General features: G+C 45.5%; 1 protein-coding gene and 1 long non-coding RNA gene across 5 annotated transcripts in view; one reads left to right on the forward strand and one right to left on the reverse strand.

Annotated features, from left to right (window-relative positions):
* Positions 1-26186, reverse strand: part of JARID2 (jumonji and AT-rich interaction domain containing 2) — a 260404-nt gene that overhangs the window by 56801 nt on the left and 177417 nt on the right. For all 4 annotated transcript variants that reach the window (XM_072813674.1, XM_072813671.1, XM_072813673.1 and 1 more), the window contains one exon: positions 8809-8978. Coding sequence is in view for 2 of the 4 variants with exons in the window: in XM_072813671.1 (XP_072669772.1) it covers positions 8809-8978 (170 nt within the window). In the remaining 2 variants the exon portion in view is untranslated. The remainder of the gene's footprint in view (positions 1-8808; positions 8979-26186) is intronic.
* On the forward strand, positions 1234-11725 carry LOC140626040 (uncharacterized). Its single transcript, XR_012025287.1, has 3 exons — positions 1234-2625; positions 5101-5220; positions 11306-11725. It is a non-coding gene; the product is annotated as an uncharacterized lncRNA (long non-coding RNA).

Raw genomic sequence — 26186 nt, forward strand, 5'->3', positions numbered from 1 at the left:
ATACTGAGGACATTAGTGGTCTTAGAATAATGATGTGCACATCAGCAAACAGAACTGTCCTGACTTAAAGTTGTCCCCCCATCTACCTTCTCTAAATGGATTGGGAAAAAAGACAGGAGATACTAAGAGAACCTCTAGAAATTAAGAAGACCAGAGACAATTGTGAGGAATACCACTGAATCAGTGCCAGGAGCCACTGGTGGGGAAAAGGGAGCCTGCTTTATCTTCAGGGAGGGCACAGCCTGGTCAGAGGCCAGCTGGCCTGGAGCAGGGCCAGTTCTGCAAGCAAAATGTCTTGAAATCTTAACAACTAATCAAGGTCACAGTGCAATTAAAAGGGATCCATCCTTCCCCTCCTCAGTGCTAAAGAACTCCATGGTTTCCATATTTCTTCCTAACTAGCCTGATAAACTATCCTGGCAAATAAATTGCTTGCTCAGCAGAGCTCAGCCCTGTAACACAGACTCAACTGGAAAACGAAGCATAGAAGGCTGGTCTGATCTGCAGAATAGAGAGGGGGGCCACACTTTAGCCCTTGGGGTGGTGAGAATACCATTCTGGATCCTACCTCTCTCTGTGACCTATCTCAGAAGGAACCATCAAAAAAAGTTGTGTACCACTGCGACAATGTACCTTCCTCCCCAAAGATCTCACATAATGTAAAAGCATTCCCATTTTGCTCAACGAAGTTCATTATGAGCGCCAAAGTGTTCCTTGCAATTGGAGGATTACTTAATTGCTTTCTAGCAGGTTAATCCCCTTTCATTCTGTGACCTCTAAACCACCCCAGGCTTTCTGCATTTGCCCTACTTACAATTTATAGTCCTCAATACCCAAAGCCAGTACTCTATCCACATATGTGCTCCTTGTCAATAAGGCCAGCAACTGTCTTTAGAAAAAAACTTGCTGGGCGGGCTACCTGCAATCTTGTCTATTCTGCTGGTCTTCCAGAAGATTCCTTCCTAACTAAATCTCAAATCCCAATTTACCTCCTGGGGAAACTCCATGTATTGGGATGACCACCACTGTCATCGGCTGGGCCTATCTAACACCCGGTAACTTTAGGATGACTCCACAGCAACAGGGAGCCAGACACCACCTACCCACTTTATAAATGAGGAAACAGGCTTATAGCAGATTAAGTCACCTGTCAGCGATGGAAGATTGCTTGGTCATGGATGCTTCAACAACCGCCCCATCCCTCCCAACCCCCCCCCCCCCCCCCCGGGGAAGAACTTTCTGCAGCCTCAAGCCATTTCCCAGGATCACTTTCTGAAAGGCCCAGGTGTGGTAAATCACTTTGTCAGATGCCCAGCCCCAGTGGGGCCCAAGTACCTAGCCCAAGGCCTGCAGAAGTGGACACAGCTCACTTTCCTGCATTAACTTGAGGCCTCCCAAGCAACAAACCCCAACACCAATCCATGCCTCAGCAGGGGCCAGCCCCACTTCCCTCCCACAAAGCCAGCTCAAGTGTTCCTTCTTTTGCACAGCCTTCCCAAGGCAGCCCTGCTCAGAGGGCCATTTACCTCCGGCTTGTACATGGTACACACCTCTGCCCAGGCATCTTCCACTTGTGAGCATCTATGCTTTCCCAATTTCTCATCTGTTTTCTAGGTGTCTAGCATATAAAAAGGGTTCAACAGAGGCTTTCTGAATTAATTAGCAGTTGAATGACAGCTGATCACTGAAGATTCTCTAAGACTCTGGGAACAAAAGGCAGGCAAGTCCCTAAACAGAAAGCACTGCTTCACAAAGACTGACAGTGCTGTTCCTTTACCAAGAATACCTGTCCCACCCCCCACTTAGGAGCTCTCCACCCTGCAGGTCTGTGATGCTCCACTGTGATCAGGAGAACCAACCTTGGGGTGGGGGTGGGGGGTCGTCAAGAATCCCCTTTGGGAATCTCCCTTGTTTGCAGTGCCCCATAAAGAGAAAAATGTAAATAAGAGAATCATTTAACCTGCCACTACTCTACTGTGTTAAGCTTTTTAATCTGTTAATAATCATAGTCACCAAACAAAGAGAAGACGACCCAACTCATTAAGAGCGGTGAGCAGTGACAGGATAACGGGCTATGGTCTGAATTGCTGGGCACAGCACACCACACACGGCCCCTTCCACGAGGGTACCAGGCAAAGATACTAATTATGCCTCTGGCAGGAGACATGTGGACCCCCTTCAAAGCAGCTACTTAAGTATAAATACACTGCAGGGCAAACACTTCAGGCCCGGCTGCACTATTTATCCCATGTTCCATTCCTTTAGAAATTTTAGGTGTTGATCTTAAATAGGAAAGGAGAGAGAGCCTTGCTGAGCTTAGCTGAAAGTCTCTGAGGGCCTGGAAGCAGCTTTTTTAAATCGCTAAGGCTTTTTAACTCTGAAAGACTGGCTGGTATGTTTACACATCTACATGCTAATCCTGGTGTTATTAATGGTATGGAGATTCCCCCCACCCACCCAGGTTTTTGTTGAAAACACCTGATGGAGGTGAGGGCATGCTCTCAGGCTGGCTGGAGACTGTGCACAGATAATCAACGATCCCTCAAGACCTCCATTCGCCATCTCTTCCTCAAGCTTGGGATTTATTCTCTTCCACATTCCAAATTAGCACCAGCAGGATCACAGGTAATACTGGGGGCCCTGTACTCCTCGGCAACAAACACTTCCAGGTCTTTGACTCTTTCATTACTTCTGCAGCCAGACTCTTCTCCATCTAAATAAAGAGCTTATGAAAGGCTGATTTTTACCCCCAACAGTGCCCGTCAATTCCCCCAAGGCTGATGGAGCCAACAGGGCTCTTTATGGGGAACCTAGAGTTTGGGGCTCTGACTAGAACTCTGCACAATGGAATCAGCAACCCAAGAAGAAAGCCCTAGAATGCAGGTATGAGGGTGTTAGCCACGTTCCCAGCTGCTAACTTCAGGAAGACAAGGCAAAGCCCTAACTGTGGATGCACGACATTAGCTGCTGAAACCGAAAGTCAGAAATACGTCTAAGTGTAAACAAGGAATCTGATCAATGATGACAGACTCCAAAAAATGGAACAGGTACTAATGGGATACTGTTAGGCAGCAAAAGCAGACTATGCAAATGAAAACGAAATGCAGTTCTCTGGCAGAGAGGTAAGGTTCACAGAGGGGTGGGGGGGGGGGGGGGCGGGGAACACATTACACACACACACACACACACACACACACACACACACACAAGGAAGGCTCAGTAATATTTTCATCACAGAGGTGGTTAACAGTGGCTGTCTTCTGGGAGAGCCAAGGGAGAGTATTTTGGATTTATTGTTTTGCCTACTTCCCCATCTTTTCTGATGTTCCCTAGGAAAACATGAAATACTTTCCTGATGGGGAAAAAAGAAAATGCTAACACTATCTTTCTTAATTTCAAATATTAAGAAAATTACTCAAGTACCACTGCAGCAGGGATCTGTTTAACCCTTGTTCACATCAAAGTAGGAGTTTTAATTAGCTCAAGCAATCACACTGCTCAAGATCCACACCATTTCCAGGACTGGGAAGGTACCATAGAGGAATCACCTATCATTTGGGGCTTCTGGAGCCATATCAGATTAAGTACTCCTGACCTCACAAAAACATGATTTAAAAAAAAAAAAAAAAAAAAAGCTACAGAGGATTCAAACTTTTTAAAAATATTTTTATTTTTTTTAAAAAAAGATTTTATTTATTCATGAGAGACAGAGAGAGGCAGAGACACAGGCAGAGGGAGAAGCAGGCTCCATTCAGGGAGCCCGACGTGGGACTCGATCCTGGGTCTCCAGGATCAGGCCCTGGGCTGAAGGTGGTGCTAAACCGATGAGCCACCCGGGCTGCCCAGGACTCAAACTTTAATACCTCCATATAGTAAGAGTACAATATTGTGTGTCAAACCCTTCCTGTTTATCAACTAAAACCAAATATTAAAACCTATTTTATTACCTGGCTGATAAACATAGAACTACATTTCCAAAGCTCAGAGCATTTTTACACAATTGTTTTAAACACCACCTAGACTTCACTTCCTGAAATCTTTGTTCCATCTGACAACACAACGTAAATTGTGGCTACCATGTGACATGCTTCTCTTTTACCTGGAGCCTTAAAACGTCAAAGCCAGGAATGGGTAATGTTTTTCCCTGGATGCCATCTACCTGAGCAAACAGAATGCCTCACTAAGATCCTTCTCCAGGGGATCCCTGGGTGGCTCGGCGGTTTGGCGCCTGCCTTTGGCCCAGGGCGTTATCCTGGAGACCCGGGATCGAGTCCCACGTCGGGCTCCCAGCATGGAGCCTGCTTCTCCCCTCTGCCTCGGTCTCTGCCTCTCTCTGTTTATCATGAATGAATAAATAAAATCTTAAAAAAAAAAAAAAGATCCTTCTCCAAATCTGCCAAACCACAGAGGCATTCTTAAAAATAATGCATACACAGGTACGCGCAGCACAAATCCCTCTCTAAAAAACGAGCTGCCCCACTCCACAGTAAGAACTTTCCTAACTAAATTCAGTTCTCAACAGCCAATTTTCTGACATCCTGAAGGAACACGATCATGGATCCCTTCCCTAAAGAAAAGGACATAGGAAGTCACAGCCCCAAGTTAAATCTGGCTCCAACTGCAATAAGATGCCACAATGACACAGAGGCAGTTTCACCACCAGTGAACAATATTTACCTGAACCACCTGCTGCTGCTGACATAGTTAACCCTTTCAGAGACTCCTTTGGCTCAGATTCCTTGCTCTGAGCACCTGGGCTCTCCATTAGAGAGGACAGCATGGCTCACTGCTCAGGCTCCTCTCTTTCCTTCACAGCCAACTCAGGATGCAAGCCTCTCATGCTGGTTCCCCCCCAACCCTCAACCCCCTGGAATCACTAGAGTCTCGGCAGGGAGCTCTTTAAAACCTAAAGTAGATGAGCCACCTACCTCATTTCCCTTTGGTCCAGGCCAAGAGATCTCTGGCTGCTAGACAATTTCTAAGTGAAATTATTCTACTTTGTGTCTCAAGAGTCTGAAAACTTTCAATAGCCTATATTGTCCAAAGTGAATGTTAACTCTTCATTTTCCCATCTTTAACGAGTGATTTTTTTTTTTTAAGAATTTATTTACTTATTCATGAGAGAGGCAGAGACATAGGCAGAGGGAGAAGTGGACTCCCTGCAGGGAGCCTGATGTGGGACTCGATCCCAGGACCCTGGGATCATGACCAGAGCCAAAGGTAAGTCTGAGCCAAAGGCCAACAAACACTCAACCACTGAGCAACCCAGGAATCCCTAATGAGTAATTCCTAAAGCAAATCGCTGGGAGAGAGACCAGGGAGGGAGGAGTAACCATGGTGGCCCAGGTCGGGTGTCAGAGCCAGAGAAGGAGGAGGGTGTTCACAAGTGGGGCAGCCAAATAAGGAGTGTCAGAGCCAGTAATGTGTAGAAGAGTTCCATGTGGTGGAGCAAGGGGTGGCAGCAGAGATTGGAGGGCAGGGGGTCCACGGTGGAAAAACACCGACCAAATGAACAAGTACAGTATGGATAACAAAAGCCAGGTCTCTGTCTTTACCGTGGAAAGGAAGAAAACCGGAATGAACCCATTGGTGTTAAACTGAAATCAGAGGTATTGATGTTAATTCATAGAGTTCAATAGACACAGAGCCGCGGATCTACATCTAGATACACTAAATGAGCAAATGTGTGTACACACACATACACTGCACACATTCACAGAGCACCTAAGAGAAATGACACTCCAGATGAGAGCACACTGCAGGCCCAGATTGTGGCATCCCAAGAGCAGCTGCCACTTAAAACCAGGCTCCCTGGAGAAGTGGGTGGTTCCAACGCTGAGGAACAGAACAGACAAGAACAGCCTGGAGCACGGATGGACCAAGCAGCCAGGCTGGGAAGAGGACAGCGAGCAAGCAAAGAGGCCAAAGAAGCCAGCATGTAGGGGTTTCACTGAAGAGATCTGGGACAAGCTAAACAACGAAATATAGCAATAAAGGGGCACCTGGCTGGTTCAGTTGGTAAAATACACAACTCATTCATGGAGTTGGGAGCTCCACGGGGTGGGGGACAGATTGTATTTAAAAAAAAAAAAAATCTTTCAATGAAGATTGGAAAAAAAATTTATATATATATTTTTATGTATTTTTGATATATATTTATATATATATATACATAAAAAATACGTGTATGTGACCAATACACACACACATATACACACTTAAATTTGTAATCGGCTCCATGCCAAACACAGAGTCCGATGTGGGTTTTGAACCCACAATGGTGAGATCAAGAGTCACACGCTTAATGGACTGAGCCACCAGGCACCCCAAAATAGTTTAAAGAATAAATGGATTATGACCCTTTGAATGAAATGAGCCCATACAGATTTTCAAAAATGAATAGTGTTTAACGAGAACTGGAAAATGGAAGATTCAGAGAACCTCTCAAACAGAACACTTCTAAATTACAAGGGATGAAAAAGAGAACTTCATACTGGAAAAGCCTGACAGACCCTCCATAATGAGTGATTGATAAAAGGATAGCCTGAAATTGTGTACCCCTTGAAAGGACGCAATGAGAAGAATCACTTTTATGCTAGTCCTACCAAAACCACAAAACATGAATCTGATGAGGAGAAAACAACCGGAATGAAAGGTCCTTCTACAAAACAACTGGCCTGTAACCTCCAAGAGTCAAGATCACGACAGACAAAGGCTGCGGAGGACCTGCTCTGGAACAGGACAATTAAAAACGCCCAACTGGGCCCTGGATCCTCCCACTCCAAACTGGAGCCTCTCTAGGGCAATGGAAGCCAATCTGAGATGAGAATTTGTAAGTAGTAGTAATGGATCACTGTCAATGTCCTACTTTGCATCATTATAAGAGAATGTCATTTTTTTTTTTTAAGATTTTTTTTGGAGAGGCAGCCCCAGTAGTGCAGCGGTTTAGTGCTGCCTGCAGTCCAGGGTGTGATCCCGCATCGGGCTCCCTGTGTGGAGCCTGCTTCTCCCTCTGCCTGTGTCTCTGCCTCTATCTCTCTCTCTATGTCTCTAATAAATAAATCTTTAAAGAAAAAAAAAAGTTGTTTTTTTTTTTTTTTTGGAGAGAGAGAAGAGCATGAGCAGGGGAGGGAGCAGAGGGAGAGGGAGAAGCAGACTCCCCACTGAGCAGGGGGCCCGATATGGAGCTCCATCCCAGGACCCTGAGGATCATGACCTAAGCCAAAGGCAGATGCTCGACCAACTGAGCTGAGCCACCCAGACCCCCGAGAATGTGCTTACTTTAAGAAAATACATAAAAATACTAATTTAATATATTTAAGAAAATATATAGTAATGTGTTAAGGAGCAATGAAGTACAAGGTGGAAATTCTCAAATCATTTGGGAAAAAAATTCTACTGTACTTAAATCTTGCTGTAACTTACTTCATAAAACTACTTTTTTAAGCACAGAACTCTAAACCTCCAGCCCCACCCCCACAAAATGACCTCTTCCTCTGGCTCATCTTCTGTCAACAAACGTCACCAGAGGGAACCTCCGGGTTCATGGCTTTCTATTCCAACACGCCTCTGCAGCTACCATGGCCGAAAGAGACTCCTTGAGCTCTATGACATTCTTCTACATCTTTCATCAACAAGTGTTACAAACTTAGTTCCTGTAAATAACCACTTTCGCAAGTAAGATCGTGCAAATATAAACTCAACTTTTATTATGAAATGTTATCCTTGACCTTGCAACTCTGTGAATCAGTCCTATCTATGTATATAGACCACTATTTTCACCATTTACATACAGTTGGCCCTTGAACAATATGGAGGTGAGTTAGGGGTGTTGGAATCCATGTATACCTTATGACACCCCAAAATTTAACTACTAATAGCATACTGTTAACCAAAAGACTTACCTATAATATAAGCAAGTGATTAACAAGTATTATGTATACCATATGGATTATAGACTGTATTCTTATAATAAAGTAGGCTAGAGAAATGAAAATGCTATGAAGAAAATCATAAAGGGGATGCCTGGGTGGCTCACTGGTTGAGCATCTGCCTTGGCTCAGGGTGTGATCCCGGGGTCCTGGGATTTGTCCTGCATCACATTCCCCTCAGGGAGCCTGCTTCTGCCTCTGCCTATGTCTCTGCAACTCTCTCTTTGTCTCTCATGAATAATTAAATCTTTAAAAGAAAAAAAAAATCTAAGGAAGAGAAAATACACATGCTACTGTATTTAATGCAAAACAAAACAAACTCATGTAGAAGTGGGCCTGTGCTATTCAAACTCATGTTGTCCAAGGGTCAACTGTACTTGGAAAGTACTGCTTGAATTCTTCCCAAAGTAGTACAGGGCAGAGTGTGAGCTTAGTCGATGTGGCTTCTGACAGACTTTACAAAATTTAAGCCTAGAAAACAATCTCCACTCATGACGCCCCAAGAAAACAAAAAAGTCACAAAACAAAACACAGTGTCAATAAAGCACATGTGTGGTGGTGGTGATGGCGGGGTGGTGAGGTTCAGGAAAAGTCAGGCTGTAACATTAAAGCTCTAGAAACTACAATCTGCAAGGCGGCATTGAAAAGCCAAGAATGGGGATTGAAGAGTCAAATGAGGACAGAAAATTATGGGGACTCCAACAGCCCTCCACCTCCATGGCACTGGTCACTTCAAGCTCAATCCCTGAGATTAGGCTGAGAAATTGAAAGACGTCTGAAACACCGACCACAGCTCACATCTACTCCTGAGAATAAGGTCTTCCTTTTTCCTGGAACTAGGGTCCTCCTTCCCAAGTGATGGGGAACACATTCTTACCTCGAAGGCAGAGAAAAGTCAGAAAATCTTCTGTCTTGGGCTTCCTTTTAGAGAGGTCAGAAATTTGAGTAGCTGGAGGAGGCAGCAAAGGCTCCACTATCTTCACTGGAGTTGTGCTGGGGCTGTTGGGCTGAGACTGGGCAAACTTCCTTTGTGCTTGCAGCCTGGGCCTGCAAAAGTGAAGGGAAATTAAAAATGAATGAGGCAGAGACTGGAGGATAGAGATCTACGTGCAGCAATAAAGTCAGTATAGGAAAGAGGGGAAAAAGACTAATTCAAGCAAACTCTTTCTAATTAAGGTGCTTTATCTCTCATACTCTTATAAACCACAGGCCTACTTGCAAAGGGCAATAAATTTGGTTAAAAGGCTATATTTTAACAGACATAAAAATGGGTGACACAAACGTGCCTGCAAGAGCGCAGGCCTCTGCACAAACCACATGGGGGCCTGGGCATTTCAAACACTGCATGTGGCATGTGAGGTCATGGGATTAGTGAATGGTTTCTCTAGTTTTAAATTAAGTCCAGAGTAACGACAAAAACGCAATTCATCCTGCCACATGTGGCCAGCACTGTATGCTTCAACGTCATAGTGTCAAAAACACATCCATGATCTCCCTCTTGTTGTGCCCTTACACCCAGCGCCCTCCCTGGCCTGCCTGCACATCAATGACCTCGGCGGCAACACCCCCTGGCAGCAGTCTCCCCACCTCCAATCTTTTCCGACCCCAATCCAGCCACACAAACCCATGACATTAATAAAAGCTTATAATGCAGGCAAAATCTATTTCCCTAGTCCATCTGAAATACAAATTCTGGATATCCTTTACCTATAGGCCAAGTCCAAACTTCTCAGTCAGGGATTCAAAAAACCGGCCTGACTCTACCTGTCAGGCCTCTTCCCCAACCCAATCCTAAAGAGACAAGGATTCCTCGTTTCTCCATGGTGTCTACAAGTCACAACACATAGGTCCTTAAGCTGGGCTCTTTCATTTATAAAATCTTACATGCAAGACACTCCTTCCTATCATCTGAATCCTGAGGAGTCTTGGAAACCTTCTTTACTTTCCCCCAAACACTACAGCCACCAGTGGTTACTTTTCCTGCCTCCATGTAAGAATACTACCGTATTTTTGTTTTATGTGTAACTAACCTGAAAGTTATCGTGAATGACCTCCTATCAGCTCTTTCTTCACTGTAAGGATCACAATTCACAGTGGAGTGACAGGTTCATCGGAGGGCAAGAACCTGCAGTGGTCCTGCTTAGACCATCTAGCCAGCCCTGCCCACAGAGACACTCAACAAATAGGATTTGAGGGTCAGGAAAAACAAACCTGAAGAAACCAAAAGCAGCCGGAGGGCACAGGGACAGGTCTGAATCCAAATCAAAATCCACCACTGTGTGCAACTGATAATGCCCCCCCCACACACACAACTGCTTGGAGTAATAAACTATAAAAATAAACCAGACAGATTAGTAAAGCCCAAATAAGTCTTCCTTTAACTATGGCTGAATTAAATAAAACAGTAACCGTAGTATCTTGAACTGTTGATGACCACAATACCTTCATGTGTTAAATCAACATTCTGGTATTTAACGAACCAGTAGAGTAAAAATACACACACACACAGGCACATGCACACAACCTGGGTTTCTACTTTGTAAAAAACTTCTTAAAAAAGATTTTATTTATTTGAGAAAGAGCACAAGCAGCGGGAGCAGCAGACTCCCCGTAGAGCGAGGAGTCCAAGGTAGGACTCCATCCCAGGACTCTGGGAAGTAACCAGAACGAAGCAGCCACCTTATGAAGCTATACACCTAAAATCAAACAACTTTAAGGAAAACTCCCAAATATTAAAACAGTTAAGAGAAAAGGGCAACACCGCTATCTCCTAGCTATGGAGAATGGAGAGTTTTGTAACCAACCGGCTATCTGGCTGTAAGAGGAGACACATGACAAGTGGTGTACGGAGGAAGCCACTAAGTCCAGAGGAGGGACCCTCCACGGGGAGAAACTGAAGGATCAGATGGAGGTGGAGCTGGAAATAAGACATCACAGTCCTGCCTCTCAAACTGTCTGTGAGGAGGATCAAAGTGGGGAGTTTGGTTATTTGGCCCCCTTTTTATTATTTATTGGTTGCAAATGGGTAATTTTTAATCTTTATTTTATTTTTAAAATATTTTATTTATTCATGAGAGTCACACAGAGAGAGGCAGAGACATAGGCAGAGGGAGAAGCAGGCTTCCCGCAGGGAGCCCAATGTGGAATTCGATCCCAGGACCCTGGGATCACGCCCTGAGCCAAAGGCAGATGCTCAACCGCTGAGCCACCCAGGTGCTCCGCAAATGGGTATTTTTAGAAGAGGATGAAACTGGGAGGAAAAAAAATGGAAAAAGGGCCAAGCTATGCTCAAATTTATTATTAGATTCTACAGACACAAGAGCAGTTTGTTAAGTTTCTAACTGCTCATTTTCAATTTCTGTGTTCAACTCCAGCAGTACCCGCGGCAGCACCCATCCCGGGCAGCAAGCACGTCCAGAGAAGGTCCGGAGAAGGGCCATGCTGCACACGACAACCGTGCCCCAGCCAGAACCCCACAACGCAATGCCACCAACGTCAGGGTGGACAGTCCACACTGAACTACCCAGCTCTTCCAGCAACGGCCCCCTCCCTGGGAAAAGACACACTCAGGTCATCTGATTCCACCTAAAAAGCTTTTTTATTTTTTTTAATTGGCAATTCACTATATTCACATGAAACCATCTTCATCAAAAGGGACCCCGACCCTCACTGAGCATTAAAGGAACTGGACAGGGAGACCTAGCCTTTGGCTCAGGTCATGACCCTAGGGTCCTGGGATTGAGTCTCCATGCGGGGAGCCTGCTTCTCCCTCTGCCCATGTCTCTGCCTCTCTGTCTCTCTCATGAATAAATAAATAAAATCTTTAAAAAAAAAAAAAAGAAAAAGAAAAAAACTGGACAGAAATGCTGCCTCAGGTGACTGGGCTGCTGTTCATTGTTTCTGAAAAGCCCACAATAGCACAAGACGCAGAAGGCAGCACAGCCCAAACAGAAGCCCAGCACATAAACCCGGACGAGGCACACACAGCAGAGCCGAACAGGGTAAAATTCTCTACACTTTCAGGACCTTAAAGATGAACCGCTCCCACCACTGTTCAAACAAATAGCACTTTTTGCCTGATGACTTTCTTGGTGAGACCATGAAAAATAAAGCAGTTAACAGATTAAAAAATGGTAGGCAAGTAAATTAGCCCTAAGAGGACTAAGCCAAACTCCCCAGTGATTAAGTATTTGTGAGACCCAGATGAAAGCAGGGACTGAGCAATGAGGCAAACCAGTATCTTTTTTTTTTTTTTTAAACGACAGCCAGAAGATTATTTTGAAACTAAAAAAGTGCAGGTCTGCGGTTTGGCATCTCATCCTGCAGAGTCCCGGGAGGATGACAGAGGTGTTTGCTGGCGTGGCTGTGCTGGCCCCCCACAACAAAAGAGTTAGGTTGACACAATTTAGAGGCCAAATCCATGGGGGTAAGCATGCCCAGCTGTGCGGGTAACGCTTGAGGTACAGGTGATTCATTCTAGAATGCCGCCTACAAGGAAATGAGTGCATGTTATTTTAAATCTGTAAAGATAAGAGGTGGGAGGCTCCCAGATGTGCTGAAGGTCTGGGGAGGAGGGTGCTGTGTGGAGCTGAGAGGCAGGCCACAGGGGACACCTACCACCAGCTGAAGAGGGAGGCGGAGGGACTGCGCTCTACTGGTCTCTGGCAACAGCAAGCTGGCGTACCTACCAACTGAGGCATTTACTTCACCCACTCTTTTCCATCGACTGACATTTTACCCAGAACCACATGCACCGCTCCTTTCCATTCCTAGAGTGAAGATGCACGAAAATGAAAATACTGTTTGGACTCTAAAATGGTTCAGAGTCATCATGGGGTCCCTGGGGTCAAGCAGGAAACAGTCTGTGGGGCCCTGAGTTTAGTCAGGATGGCCCTACACTGCCTGCTGGTGACCCACAGAAATGCCAGCCTACAGCAAGTACAGAGGGTGTGTGTTCCTCGTCCAAACCACAGAAGGATCAACTAGAGCATGATGCGCTTCCATGTTTGTTTTATTAACTAATCAAGGAAGGGAGTTTCCTTCACAGAAGGCTTCATTCTAGAACCCTGGGTATATCCTTAGGTCAAGAAAACCAATTAAATCCAACTCTCCCAGCCGGCCAAGTTACACAGATCAAACCACTTAAACCAGTGGAGGAAGACATGAATAAAGATATTTATAGATGAATAAATACATGGTGGGTTCCATTTTATTTACCATGTTTTGTTAAAATCAAGGGTGGGGGCTGTGGGGGTGAGGGAAGAGAAATGATCTCAGGTCAAACCACTCAATGTGTGAATATGTTGTTTGTGCGCACCAAGTAAAAGATGAAAAAACTCAAACAGCAAGCTCAGAGGATATAGTTACAGGCTGCTGCGTGTTTGGTGTTCGAGACAAATGTTAAAGCCCAAGGCTTTCATTTTTTGAAGGATCTTACAAAGATCACCCACTACACAGATCATCCAGTTGACTGGGGGAGACCTGCCTAAGGCCACTCACAGCTTGGGTGGCTAGATAAACAAGACCAAAAGGCAAATGCTGGGTGCTCAGGTCAGAGTTTTCTCTGTCACACTATACGGGGTCCAAGTGGGAGGTGAGGTTCAGTCTTGTCATAGGCAAGGCCATTTGGTATGCCTCTTCTCTAGAAGTTCCAGGGTCTGAGAGCCCCATGCAAATTAAGTCATGAAAACACTCAGCCCTGCTGGGGTAGATCCCATTTAAGCTAAAGTGTCCCAAAAGGAGGGGGAAAAATGTGCGGAGATGAAAGTCAACTTACTAATGTGATCCCCAGGTTATCATTCTGTGTAGAAATAATAGAAATAAAAGCCTGAAGACAGAGGCAAATATTCCAAGGGATCTTGCTTACTTGAAACTGCTCTCAACCATCTGGAATGCTCTTCTCCTTTATCTTACCATGGGTGACTTCTTCTCATCATTCAATTATAAGAACACTCCAGGCCTGTTCCTTTTTTATGGAGGTCACTTCTTCCCTCTCTCTGCACAGAAGTCCCCATTTCAGAGGTGCCCGGGACCTACAGCTCAAGCCTGATTCCATCCCCCTGCCCTTCTGTGGGGGCCTGCAGACGACGTTCTACTGTGGTCTCCCCTGCATACAGGGGTCACCAGGTACAGAAGACAAGCCCTCCATCAACGCTGGGAGGGCACAGCATTCTTGCTGTGCTGCTGTACAACTGATCAACTCACCATCCATTCGTGAGGAATCACACAGTTAAACACAGCAATGTTTTCTGAGCAGACTGAATGCTATCCAGAGGTGCCAGGGAGAGAGCTGGGTGGACCTGAAAGAGACCCAACAGGAATGGGAGAGGAAGAGGCATGTGGTTTTGCCCCCGGGAAAGTTACTGGCCATTCCTCTGTAAGTCTACTCAACGGTCAACCAGGATTCTGTTTTCATTACGAATCCATTTCATAGCAATCTACACACATCTACCACATAGTCACCATTTCTACCATTTCCAGGTAATACTTAGGTAAAAATGCACTGAGCCACTTGCCCACCATCAATATCATCAAATAGAAGCCAAGTGAGGTCTGGGTTCTGGCTCTCAACCACCAGGCCACACAAGATGCCACCCCACCACAAGGCATGATGCCCTTGTGGTCAATGTGTTGTCACACAACTGCCCATGGGCCACAATCCACTGAACACAGAGGATGGTCTTGCCACAGCCCAGAGACTGGGTGAACTGCAGAATCCAGCTGCATAAGCTCCCAGGGGAAGGCCCATCCTCCTCCATCTCCCTTCCACTCCCTGAGCTACACAAAAGGTGGAATTATTTTTCTCCGGAGCCTGCTCTCATTTGGGGTTTAGATGTCATGGCTAGCAGCCAAAAGAATATTTTGCTTGATCACTTAAAATTTTGCTCAAATAAATCTTCAAATATGTTTCCTATTTAGGTTATATTTAAAAAAAAAAAAATACAGTACCTTTCAAAGAACAAAGACACACACCAAAAGAAAGACTTGTACTGTTTTTAAAGTTAAATAAATTGCAAGACACCACCTGTAAAGAAATTCCACTGATGAGCCAACTAGGTTCTTTTTTTTTTTCTTTTAAGATTTTTGTTTATTCATCTGAGAGAGAGAGAGAGCACCAGCGGAGGGGAGGGGCAGGGGAAGCAGCAGACTCCACACTGAGCAGGGAGCCTGACACAGGGCTCAATCCCAGGACCCCTGAGATCATGACCTGAGCTGAAGGCAGATGCTTAACCATCTGAGCCACCCAGGAGCCCCAGAGCCAACTAAGTTCTAAACCAAGTATTTTTTGTTTTGTAATAACCGCCCCGTGCCCCCTCCCGCCCTCCTCTGAGCATGCATTCGTATGCTTCCCAGGTAGCCTGCCGTTGTCAAGAAGACTCACGAGAGGGTGGCACTGGTAGTCCTGGTTTCCTCTGGCGTTATCTACAGGATAGAGTTAACCAGCTTACTGCTATCTGTGCATTCAATCTCCAGGGTAGCCCCTAAATATAGCACAACAGCAATTTCTAGGTTAATTAAATTCCATTTCCGTCCAGGATTTCTGATAGTTTACAAACCCAAGGAGGACACAGTGCGTGTGTACAGTTTGGCTGGAGAAGGCAGTAGAGCAAGGGCACAAGGCAATTTAAAGAAATGCCCAGCAGGTCCCTTGTGTGTGTGGGGCAGGGGGGAGGGGGGGGTCCTGCCAAAACACCATTTTATTAACTCAATTTTCCAATATTAAAAACGAAACTGGTAAATCCAATTACTTAGATTACATCTCAATCCTAAACAAAGAGCGAGGAATGGGTGGGAGGGGAGGGTCTGTCCGTTCAAAAAAAAAAAAAAAAAAAAAAAGACACGTTATGTATGGCAAATGCAAAATGACCAGCATGGCTGCACTCTTTGGCGGGTGTGGGAAAAGGGCCTGAAGCTCTGCCAACTTGCTGAAAGACCTATTCAAAAAAAAAAAAAAAAAATTTTCCTGCGTTTCCATCCCCAAAATAATTACCCGCTCTATTCTACCCCCAGACACACACACACACTACAAATCTGGCAGCTACTCAAAGAAGTAAGAAGTGTATGTATGTGCACGGGTGCATGTGTGTGCTGGAGATTGTGGGGGGTCGTGCAGGGGATATCTCCCCCCCACCCCCCAGGGCAAGCTGCCCACCAAATTCAAATGCAAGTGCAGTTGTGGGCAAACCACACAGGAGGGCTGTAAACATCCTGTATAGTAAAGAGAAAATAAACACATCCTCAAGTGAACCCAGAGGCGTGCAGAGACCAACTCCCCCCCCAAACTGCAGGAGAAGCACTGCCAATGACAATGCCCTTGTCCTGCCCTTCTCCGCTCCCCTCCCACCCTGCTCCACCCTTCCCATCAACATTTCTTTTACCAGGTTGTGAGGACGTCACAAAACAAAAAAGGGAGGTCAGCTGGCTCCCAGAGAAGAAGAGTTGCACTACAGAGAGAATGCTCATTTATGTGGTTCCTGGAGCTCTTGCCGTCCTCGTTCACAGGTTTCTTGCTTTACTCATAAACCAATGGTAGAGTTTGTTTATGCTGCAAACCACAGGACAGGAAACATCCATAGCATTTGTCTTAATTAAGTTACATAGTCAGCTATTTAGAATCAAGTTTGGGATCAAACAGATTGACCTAAAGGAACTGCTGTCCACTGAATCCGCTCATTAAATCTGGCCTGGTCAGAGTGGTACAAAGGAAAGAACAGGGGTATGGAAACCCCGGCTTTAGTTCAACTAAGTTGCGATCTAGTGCAAGTTGGCCTTCTATTTCCTCATGGTGGGAGGGGGCGGGGGGGCACAGCAATACACTACTATGAAAAGGATATCACTGAGGTCCCTTCTAGCTCCATCTTATCTGACTTCATCTATAAAACTTGAATACAGGGGGCGCCTGGGTGGTTCAGTTGTTTTAAGCATCTGCCTTTGGCTCAGTTCATGATCCTGCGGTCCGGTCCTGGGATAGAGTCCTAAGTCGGGCTCCCTGTTCAGTGGGGAGTCTGCTTCCACCTCTCCCTCTGCCCCTCACCCACTCATGCGCTCTCTCTCTCTCTCTCATTCAAATAAAATATCTTTTTAAAAATAAAACTAAACTTGAATACAGTAATTGCTATAATAAATTCTCTTAAATCCATGACTTCATTATTATACGTGAGCAATACCAATCTTTTTCCCTGTGCCCAGTGGCAAGTTAGAACCTCAATCTTCCAGATGCTTCTGTTGCTAGGCTGAAGATTCCTAGTACCAAGTCTCTAACTACAGGTTGTTGTGAAAAACAGCAAACAGGATAACTTTTTGATTCTGAGACAAAAATCCTGCCTAGCACCACATCAGGAGGTAGGAGTAGAAAAATTTAAAAAATAACCATTTTTAAATGGCACAATTCCAAAAGTTGTTCTACAATTCCTTTGTACTCTCTGACACTCTCCTTAAGATTTAATCTTTCCGATTACGAATAAATCCCTCATTTAGGGTAATGTACCAACTTCCTTCAGAACCCAGACGTCTCCAGAAATTGCAACATAACGCAAACATATTTGTTCATCAAGCCCCCTACCCATCGCAACATGGGTCTAACGAGGAGGCAGCCTGACTGCTCATGAACACCACACACTCCCTCAGAACACAGGCTCTAGAAAACAGAAGAGAAAGAGGTGTTGGGATTCCTGGGGGTCTCAGTCAGTTAAGTGTCTGACTCGATCTCAGCTTATGTCTTGATCTGAGGGTAATGAGTTCAAGACTTGCAATGGGCTCTGTGCTGATCATGGAGCTTACTTCAAAAAAAAAAAAAAAAGTGGGCCTCTGCTTTCTTTTACTCAGAGGAAAGGGCTAGGGAAAAGGAAGGAGACTATCAAAATGTAGTAACAGCACTAAACACCAATACGCTAATGCAGCACAGCATCTTCCTAAGAAAAACAGTATTTCGGTGCATAAATCTCAGGTTGGATGGGGACATCCCACACAAATGGCATGCAGGGTAACATGCAGTAATGCTTTGATTCAATTAGTTAAAAATTATGCAATTATGCTTTAAAAAAAAATCTTCTGTGGCACCCTGAAATGTCAAAGAACCAAGGACAGCGTGGAAATCATGACTCTTGTCATGATCAAGGAAATATTTGACACTGACTTCTTTTGTGCTCTAGAAAGCAACCATGTCAAATTTGAGAGGGATCATCATTAATCAACAATTAAAGCAGCAACAAAGTCCTTTTGTTCTGTCACTCACAAATGTCACATGTGTTGTGGTTTACCACCTATGGAAGACTGCCTGTTCCCGCCACGCCAGGCACCATAACCCTCTTTTTAACACGGACCCAGACTCAAATCCAGGATCCAAGAGCCGCAAATGCTCTTTCTCTACAAAGACAGTTTCAGAGCAATGCTGAGCAAAATCTCTGACAACAGAAGCAAAAAAAAAAAAAAAAAAAAAGGTAAGAGCCCTAGGATACCACATGGAAGTTAGGAATCTAGCCAGGACCTGGCCAAAGAAATTCCTAATACATTATGGTAGTTACAAGGTGTGAACAAATTATCTAAAGTACATTAGTTTTAAAAGCCTCAAAGAGCCAGGTAAAATGTTAATCTGCCTTTCCACTCTGTCTGGAAGTGGCATTGCTGATTTTGTTTTTAAGACATTTCAACAAGAATCCAGGCATTTTCTCAATTTTAGGTTACTGATACCCAATTACAAATGGCCAGAAATTTCCCCTGAATCCTGGTTAAGGTAATGATTGGGGAGGGATAGTGAATCACTCTGTGAGGCAAGAATCATGTCTTACTTTCTCCCTTCCTTCAAGGAAAAACATACCAAGAAATGACATCTTACAATGCTTCACGGCTCAGTCATTAAAAAAACAAAATCCACGGGAATCCTTCTAAGGGTATAACTGGAGTTAATCCTGTAGGAACTTCCCACCAGAAACACAGTTTAAAAAAAAAAAAAAAAGAAAATTCATATATATATATGACAGAGCACAAGTAGGGGGAGCAGCAGCAGGCAGAGGGATAGGAAGAAACTGGCTTCCCATGGAGTGGAGAGCTGGATGTAGGGCTCAATCCCAGGACCCTGAATCATGACCTGAGCTGAAGGCAGACGGTGAACCAACTGAGCCACCCAAGTGTCCCCAGAAACATTCTTGATGGGAGTCATGTGATGGTAAGATTTCAAACTCCACCAACATGTGATACAGCAAGGCACAAAGGCAGTGCTCAGAATGCCCAACTAGTCCTGGGACGATCCAGGGTAGCCTTCGGCTTCTCACATCCTCTGCCTTTCAGACAGTAAGCCAGCTAACAGAGATCTTGCTTTATTTCCCGGTAACAAATAGAGAAGGGATCCTCCTGTACAATTTCCCCGCCCACTGGAAAGCCCATGAAGTAGCTGACAAGCACCAAGAGATGGCAGTAGAGAGTCTTCAGATGTTTGAGCTGGGAACCTCTCTGCAAAGAAGGGGTTCTGATTTTCATGGATTTATGACAAGCCCTGACACGAACCAATTTTTAGGACCTGAGCTAATGATGGAGCTAATGATGCTTGCTAAGAAACCAGTACTAAGTAGCTGGATGAACACTACCAATGCTAGCTCTTTACAACTCAAGTTCCTTGCTTATACGGAAAATACACAGAAAACTCACAATCTGGCATATTATATAGGTAGTAAAAATCTACCAGGGCTAGAAATCCTCAGTAGTGTCTTCAGAAATACGCACTTCCCCACAAAGTGATACTTAGCACCAAGAAAAGACAAAGCAAAACTAATGGACCATGGTCCTAAATGTTTCCTTCCCTAAGGAGCCCAAAATATTCACATCTTGGGCTCTGACAAATATTCACACAGTAGGGCGAAACATAACCATGTGCAATTTTTGAAGTATGGGGTGTCCCTAAAGCCCTCACCAACGAAAATGTCGAGTGAAGTCTGTTCTGTAATAAAAAGATTCACTACATGTCACACCTTCTCTCTTCTTGAACATTTATAAAAGAGGTCTAGGCTCTTATGACAAATGCCTAAAGATGAGGAACCATGATGATAATTAAAGAATCTGCTAGTGGCTAATGAACATAAGAACAGCAAGCATCCCCCTTTTTATTGTTTGTGCTTTGTGATCCTACAGTCATGGCACGCAATCTGGACACTGGCAAATAGGAGCTTATGTGGAATCCCAGACTCAGCCACTCATCTCAGGCTCTGAAGTACCAAGCTGGCATCAAGCTGCCATGATGAATCTAGGAAGATATGTCAGTGGTACAGAAATTTACATAACCAACCAAGTGTGTCAATCCAAAGAAGGCAAAAGACCGTGGATGGACAAACGGATAAAGAAAACACGGTGATATATGGAATGGAACATTATTCAGCTATAAAAAAGAATGAAATCTTGCCATTTGCAACAACATGGATGGAGCTAGAGATAACACTAAGTGAAATAAGTCCGTGAGAGAAAGACAAATACCGTATGATTTCACTCATATTTGGAAGTTAAGAAACAAAACAAACAATCATGGCGGGGGGGGGGGGGGGGGGCAAAACAATAAACAGACTCTTCTTATTAAAAAAATTGAGAGCAAGGGGGGGAGGAGGAGGGGCAGAGAGAGAGAGAGAATCTCAAGCAAACTCCCGACTCAGCATGAGCAGGGCCATGGGTCTGATTCCAGAACCCTGAGATCATGACCTGAGCCAAAATCAAAAGCCAGACACTCAATCAACTAAGGCTCCCGGGCATCCCAAGAAACAGACACTTAACAGTAGAGAACAAAGGGTATGTGTGTGTGTGTGTGTGTGTGTGTGAAATCAGTGATTGCGATGAAGGAATGCGCTTGCTGTGGTGAGCACTGGGTGATGTATGGAAGTGTTGAATCAGTAAAATTGTACTGTATACCTAAAATTAATGCTGTGTGTTGACTATACTGGAATTTTTAAAAATTAAAAAAAAAATCTTAAAAACCCAAAAACACAAAAAAGGCAAAGAGAGTCAAAGCCAAGGACATCACTTCCTAACAATGCCTAGAATATCATCCAAGCAATGCTGAAGCTCTACCTATATTCAAGGCCATACAGGGCAATTGTCGGTCAGGCCAGGAAGCAGAAACATCTTTCCAAATGGCATTTGCTGACTCAAACCAAACTAAGTGGCCTCTAAAACCAGCCAAGTAAAGGGGAATGAGGTGCACTCATCACGTCTTATAACCCACTGACGATACTCTACCTCATTATGTTTTCAATAACCATCCGTGACCTCAGGTCAGGTGTCTCTCCAGTATAAATGTCCTCCGAGCTCCTCCCCTGTGGCCACCTAGCAGGCTCCACCTGCTTCTGCAGGTATGAACCGTGGGGGACTTTACCTGATGCTATGACCGTGGTGAGTGGAAAGAGGTCCCACCTGTGGATGGCAGCAAACAACCAGTGGACAGTGACCAGATGGTATATACACGTCCACCGTAACTGTGCACAGCTAAAATGAATCTTCAGAAGGGTCTGCTGAGAAGGTCTTCTGACCAGACCTCACTTACATCACCAAATGAAAGTTTCTCCAGGAGAGGAATGTCTCTCAGACCCACAGGGGTCAAACATGTTTATCTCTCTTACAGCCACTTAACCAACAAACCCCTATTACTAGGATGAGTGACTTATCACTCCTTTCCAGAGATCTCGTGTGTGTGTTTGCCGGGATACTGCAAAAATAGCTTGGTGGACTTTTCCATGATCTGAGCAAAGCCTACAGCAGAACACTCCAGGCAATGAGACTGGAAGTGCACAGAAACCCCAACAAGCCCTCCCCTTCACCCATGCTGTTGCCTGTAGCCAACACACAAGTCGGCTTCCCTCTGAGTATCTCAAGTCCCTGACAATTTCCGACCCCCATTCAATTCCAGGAAACAAGCGGAAGTCCAACCTCTTAGAGGAGACTCAAGATGTAAACACCAGACTGCAGGCACCACTTCACCAAACCCGGAGGCCTGAAAGACTTCCTGTTCCATTAAACCCTCCGCTAATCCCAAAAGCTCCAGCCCCTTCTCCTAGTCTGCCAGCAGGAAGTGATCAAGCCCTGGGGTCTTTGGCCCTCGCACAGCTTCTCCCCACCAGAGGGGGCCCGCAGCCAGATACCGGGCACTAGGCTTCAGGATGTCCAGGTTCCCTGCATTTCCCCTGTAGGACAGGGCCAAAGAGAGGGAAGGAGGATCAAGAGCCACAGAATAGGGGGGAATCCAAAGGCTCTACAAGATCTAATAGAATGCGAAAACAATGAGGGAGGGAGCAAAACCTCCAACAAGAGACCGGATCAGAGATGTCTATGAGCCAGAAGTTTAAAAGTGACCAACCTCCAAAAATCTTACTTTTTTAAAGATTTTATTTATTCATTCGCAAGACAAAGAGATAGAAGCAGAGACACAGGCAGAGGGAGAAGCAGGCTCCCTGTGGGGAGCCTGATGCAGGACTCGACCCCAGGACCATGACCTGAGCCTAAGGCAGACGCTCAGCCACTGAGCCACCCAGGTGTCCCTCTTATTATTTTTTTTTAACCCACACTCTCAGTCCTAACTTCCACGCTAAGAATAATTTTTGCGATGGATCATGTAAACGCATTGTTTGTCCTGGGTCCGTTCTCTCCCCCTGCCCTGCCTAAGTGACTGCAGTTGAGTGGGCGAAGCACTCAGTAAAGGGAACTTTCTCCATGGTTCTTTTCAGACAATGCTACACCCATGCTGCACCTCCGCCACAAGGCAGGGAATAGGGAGAGTCAGAGGGACACTGTAAAGAAGGATAGAGACAGGGGACACACCATGCAGGAGGGGGTGGCACAGTGCAGGGAAACGGTCCCATCTTCTCGAATGTTCAGAAACAACAGTACATGCTTGGAATCCTGGAAATGAACGCCATCCTCCTCTCCCCTGCAATCCACTGATTACCGCAGAGAAGCAGAAGCTACGGAAGCGTGCCGCTTCCTCACAGCTGGCTTCAGCAAAATGCTATGCCAGCAAACAGGGCAAATCAGAGTCGTGTTCGTCAAGACGTGGGCAGCAGGCACCGAGGCCCAGGGGGTGCAGAGCCACTCACTTTATAATGAGTCTCTTCAGCTCCCCAGGCCAAAGCATGCCCTCATGGTCTCCCTTTGATCAAAGACGCATCCATCTTTAACTGTGTCAATACGCTGCCAAACACCACACTCCCGGCCCTACATCAGCCCTCAGAAGGGGGGCCGGGGCTCCACCTCCAGCAATTTGTCAATGAGCCTGGTCTGAGTACATTTCCAGCTGGACACATATGCCTTCCCCCACCCCCGACCCCCATCCATCCAAACTATCCTCTGAGAGCAGCTCTAACTAACATCACACCCAGAAAAGGACCCAAGACCCTGGCCCTAACCGCTTTACGAGACAGCAGGTATTCACTTTCCCAGCCGCTTCTTTCGACCGTTCCCTCCCAAGATTGCCTCTCTCTGGCCTACTTTACACAATTCCAGGTATCCCAGATATCACCTAGTGCTTCCTGAAATGGGACATTTTGTCGGAGAGGTGCGGTACAGTAGTCCAGCGTCACAGGGTTTGGTTTTGCTTCTTTCAAAATAAGTGTTTTCTCTTTTTGGGTCCTACCCTTTTAAAAAGCAAAGGTGATACAAATCGGTCCCGCAAACTAACCGGGCTGCATCACGGGAGGCCACCCGGTGCCACCAGGAAAGTTAGGCCTTCTTGTCCTTGGCTACCACAGTCTCTCAGCTCCAGGATTCTAAAGACAGCAACAAATTTAAAGCTAGGACTCACAAAATGAAACCCGGCTCAGTGGCAGCATTGATAAGCAATGAAGCTGTAAATGAGCTCAGATTAGCCACGTTGTCCTCATATGGCTTCCTCTCAGAGAAAGGAGGTGGGGAGGACAAGCTGGGTAACTAATCAGTCCAAGGGAGGACCCCCCCAACCACATCCGCGCGCGCACACACACACACAAAGCACAAGTGTGTGTGCATTGGAAAAGGAAACTGTGGTAAAGAGAGATTCCATGGTATGACAGGGCTGGACAGCAAGAAATGGAACAAATGAAGGAGACAAGCATGGCCTTCCAGGTCCGAGTGTGAGTGCTGGTCTACCCACAGCAGGACAATGTCATACGCTGCCCACCTGAGCTCCACCAGGGAGTCGGCCGGCCGGCACTTTGCTAACTCACTCCCTGCCAGCCCCTGAAACAGCTGCCCTCTGAGATAGAAATAGGTTTGGAAATGCACTCACTCACCACAAAAGAACTTTCCAGGAAGAAAGGTACAATTTATTCCTTCCTGGCCTTCTCTCCTGAAAGCAAACAACAGACAAAGACAATCTCACAACCCTGAGCTTCCATGCTGATTAGCTCAACAATAAACCCATAAACCCGCCTCCACTGGAGAAGAGGGGTGTGGCTCCCCTGGGGGACCCAGAGCTGCTGGACCTGGCAGGCCCAACCTTAAAGCCAAGGCTGAAGAAGAAGGCACACCACACCAGAGGAGGTACCAGGGGCCTAGGGAGGGCCGGCCGGCAGAGCCCTGGTCTCCTGAGAACTAACTCATTTCAAACGAATGTGAAAACACAGAATATAAACATCAGACAGGAAAAATGGACACTGAGAAAGACCTAAATGCCGGCCAGGACATGGAGAAAAGAACCCGGGGGACTGGTGGTGGGAACATAAATTGGAACAGCTGTTGTGGGAGCTGGAAGCTTCCTCAAAAAATTAAAACAAGAGCTACCGTACCATTGAGCAATTCCACTTCAGCTATATATCGAAGGAGATGAAAAGACTATCCCAAGGACACGCCTGCAATCTCATGTTCACAGCAGCATTATCTACAATGAGAGCCAAGCCACAGAAAGGAGCTAAGAGACCGCCAAGTCCGAAGGTATAAAGAACACGCGGTACATTGATTATACAATGGAATATTGTTCGGCCATAAAAAAGGAAGAAATCCTGCTGTGGAGGACGTGGATAATCCTTGAGGGATTATAAGTGAGGTAAATTACAGAAAAAGCGTAATTTCACTTATATGTGAAATCTAAGAAAACTCAAAGTCCTAGAACAGAGCAAAATGGTGGTTGTGTGCATGCATGCCCGAGTGAGTGTGAGCGCACAAGTGTACAAGTGTGTGAGTGTAGGGGGGTGGACAAGGTACAAATTTGCAGTAGATGAGCAAATTCCGGGGTGTAATGTACAGCATGGGGTCTATGGTTATTTCTGTTTTGTTTACTTAAAAGGCACTAAGTGAAAATCTTAAAATCATTCACCACCATCCCCCACCACACATAGGGAACTATGTGAGCTGATGGGTGTGTTAATTAGCCTTATTACAGCAATCATCTCACCATATGTACGTACACCAAATCATGAGGTCGTACGCCTTAAACGTTACACTATGTTCTATGTCAATAAAGCTAAAGCTGTGGGGGAGACACACACATCATCCAGGAAATCTAAAACGAGCCAGAATTCAAGATTCTACTTGGTGGTAACAAAAAGCATCTGCTATTAAAAACAATTGTAGGGGGCGGGCCTCAGTGGGTTAAGTGTCTGACTTGAATTTAGCTCAGGTCATGATCTCTGGGTCGTGAGACTGAGCCCCAACGTTGGGCCCTGAGCTGGAAGTGGAGTCGGCTTGCAATTCTCTCTCCCTCTGTACCCCCGCCGTCACTAAAATAATCTTTAAAAATAAACAATAACAAAAAAATAAATCCAGATCTATTTATGAAGTAGGAAGCAAAAATTTCATGAATTAAGACGATCCACAAGAATTTAAAGAAATGTCCCAGCACAGGAAGACTCCTTCTAGGTCCTAGACAGAAAGAAAGCTGAAAAATCCTATTCTAGAGACGCCTGCGTGGTTCAGTGGTTGCGCCTCTGCCTCGGGCTCAGGTGTGATTCTGGGATCGAATCTCGCATTGGCCTTCCCACAGGGACCCTGCTTCTCCCTCTGCCTTTCTCTGTGTGTCTCACGAATAAATAAATAAATCCTTAAAAAAAAAAATCCTATTCTAACGTTAAGTATCTCCCCTCCTCTCTCTCCATTCCCTCCCCCATGAGACATGAGACATGAGGGAAACAGTGCCTCAAAAAAGATTATCTGATGACCTGAGCTGCATTAGGCTACTACTGAATACTATCAGGGAACACATGACGCCATTCTACCAAAATACTGCCACGAACACTGCATGGAATTCACACAATGGAATTCTCAGTGACTTGGATAAATGAATGGGTTCGTTTCCTGTCATGGGACACCCTGCCG

This window comes from Canis lupus, chromosome 37 (assembly GCF_048164855.1).
Source record: "Canis lupus baileyi chromosome 37, mCanLup2.hap1, whole genome shotgun sequence".
NCBI classification, from domain to species: domain Eukaryota; kingdom Metazoa; phylum Chordata; class Mammalia; order Carnivora; family Canidae; genus Canis; species Canis lupus.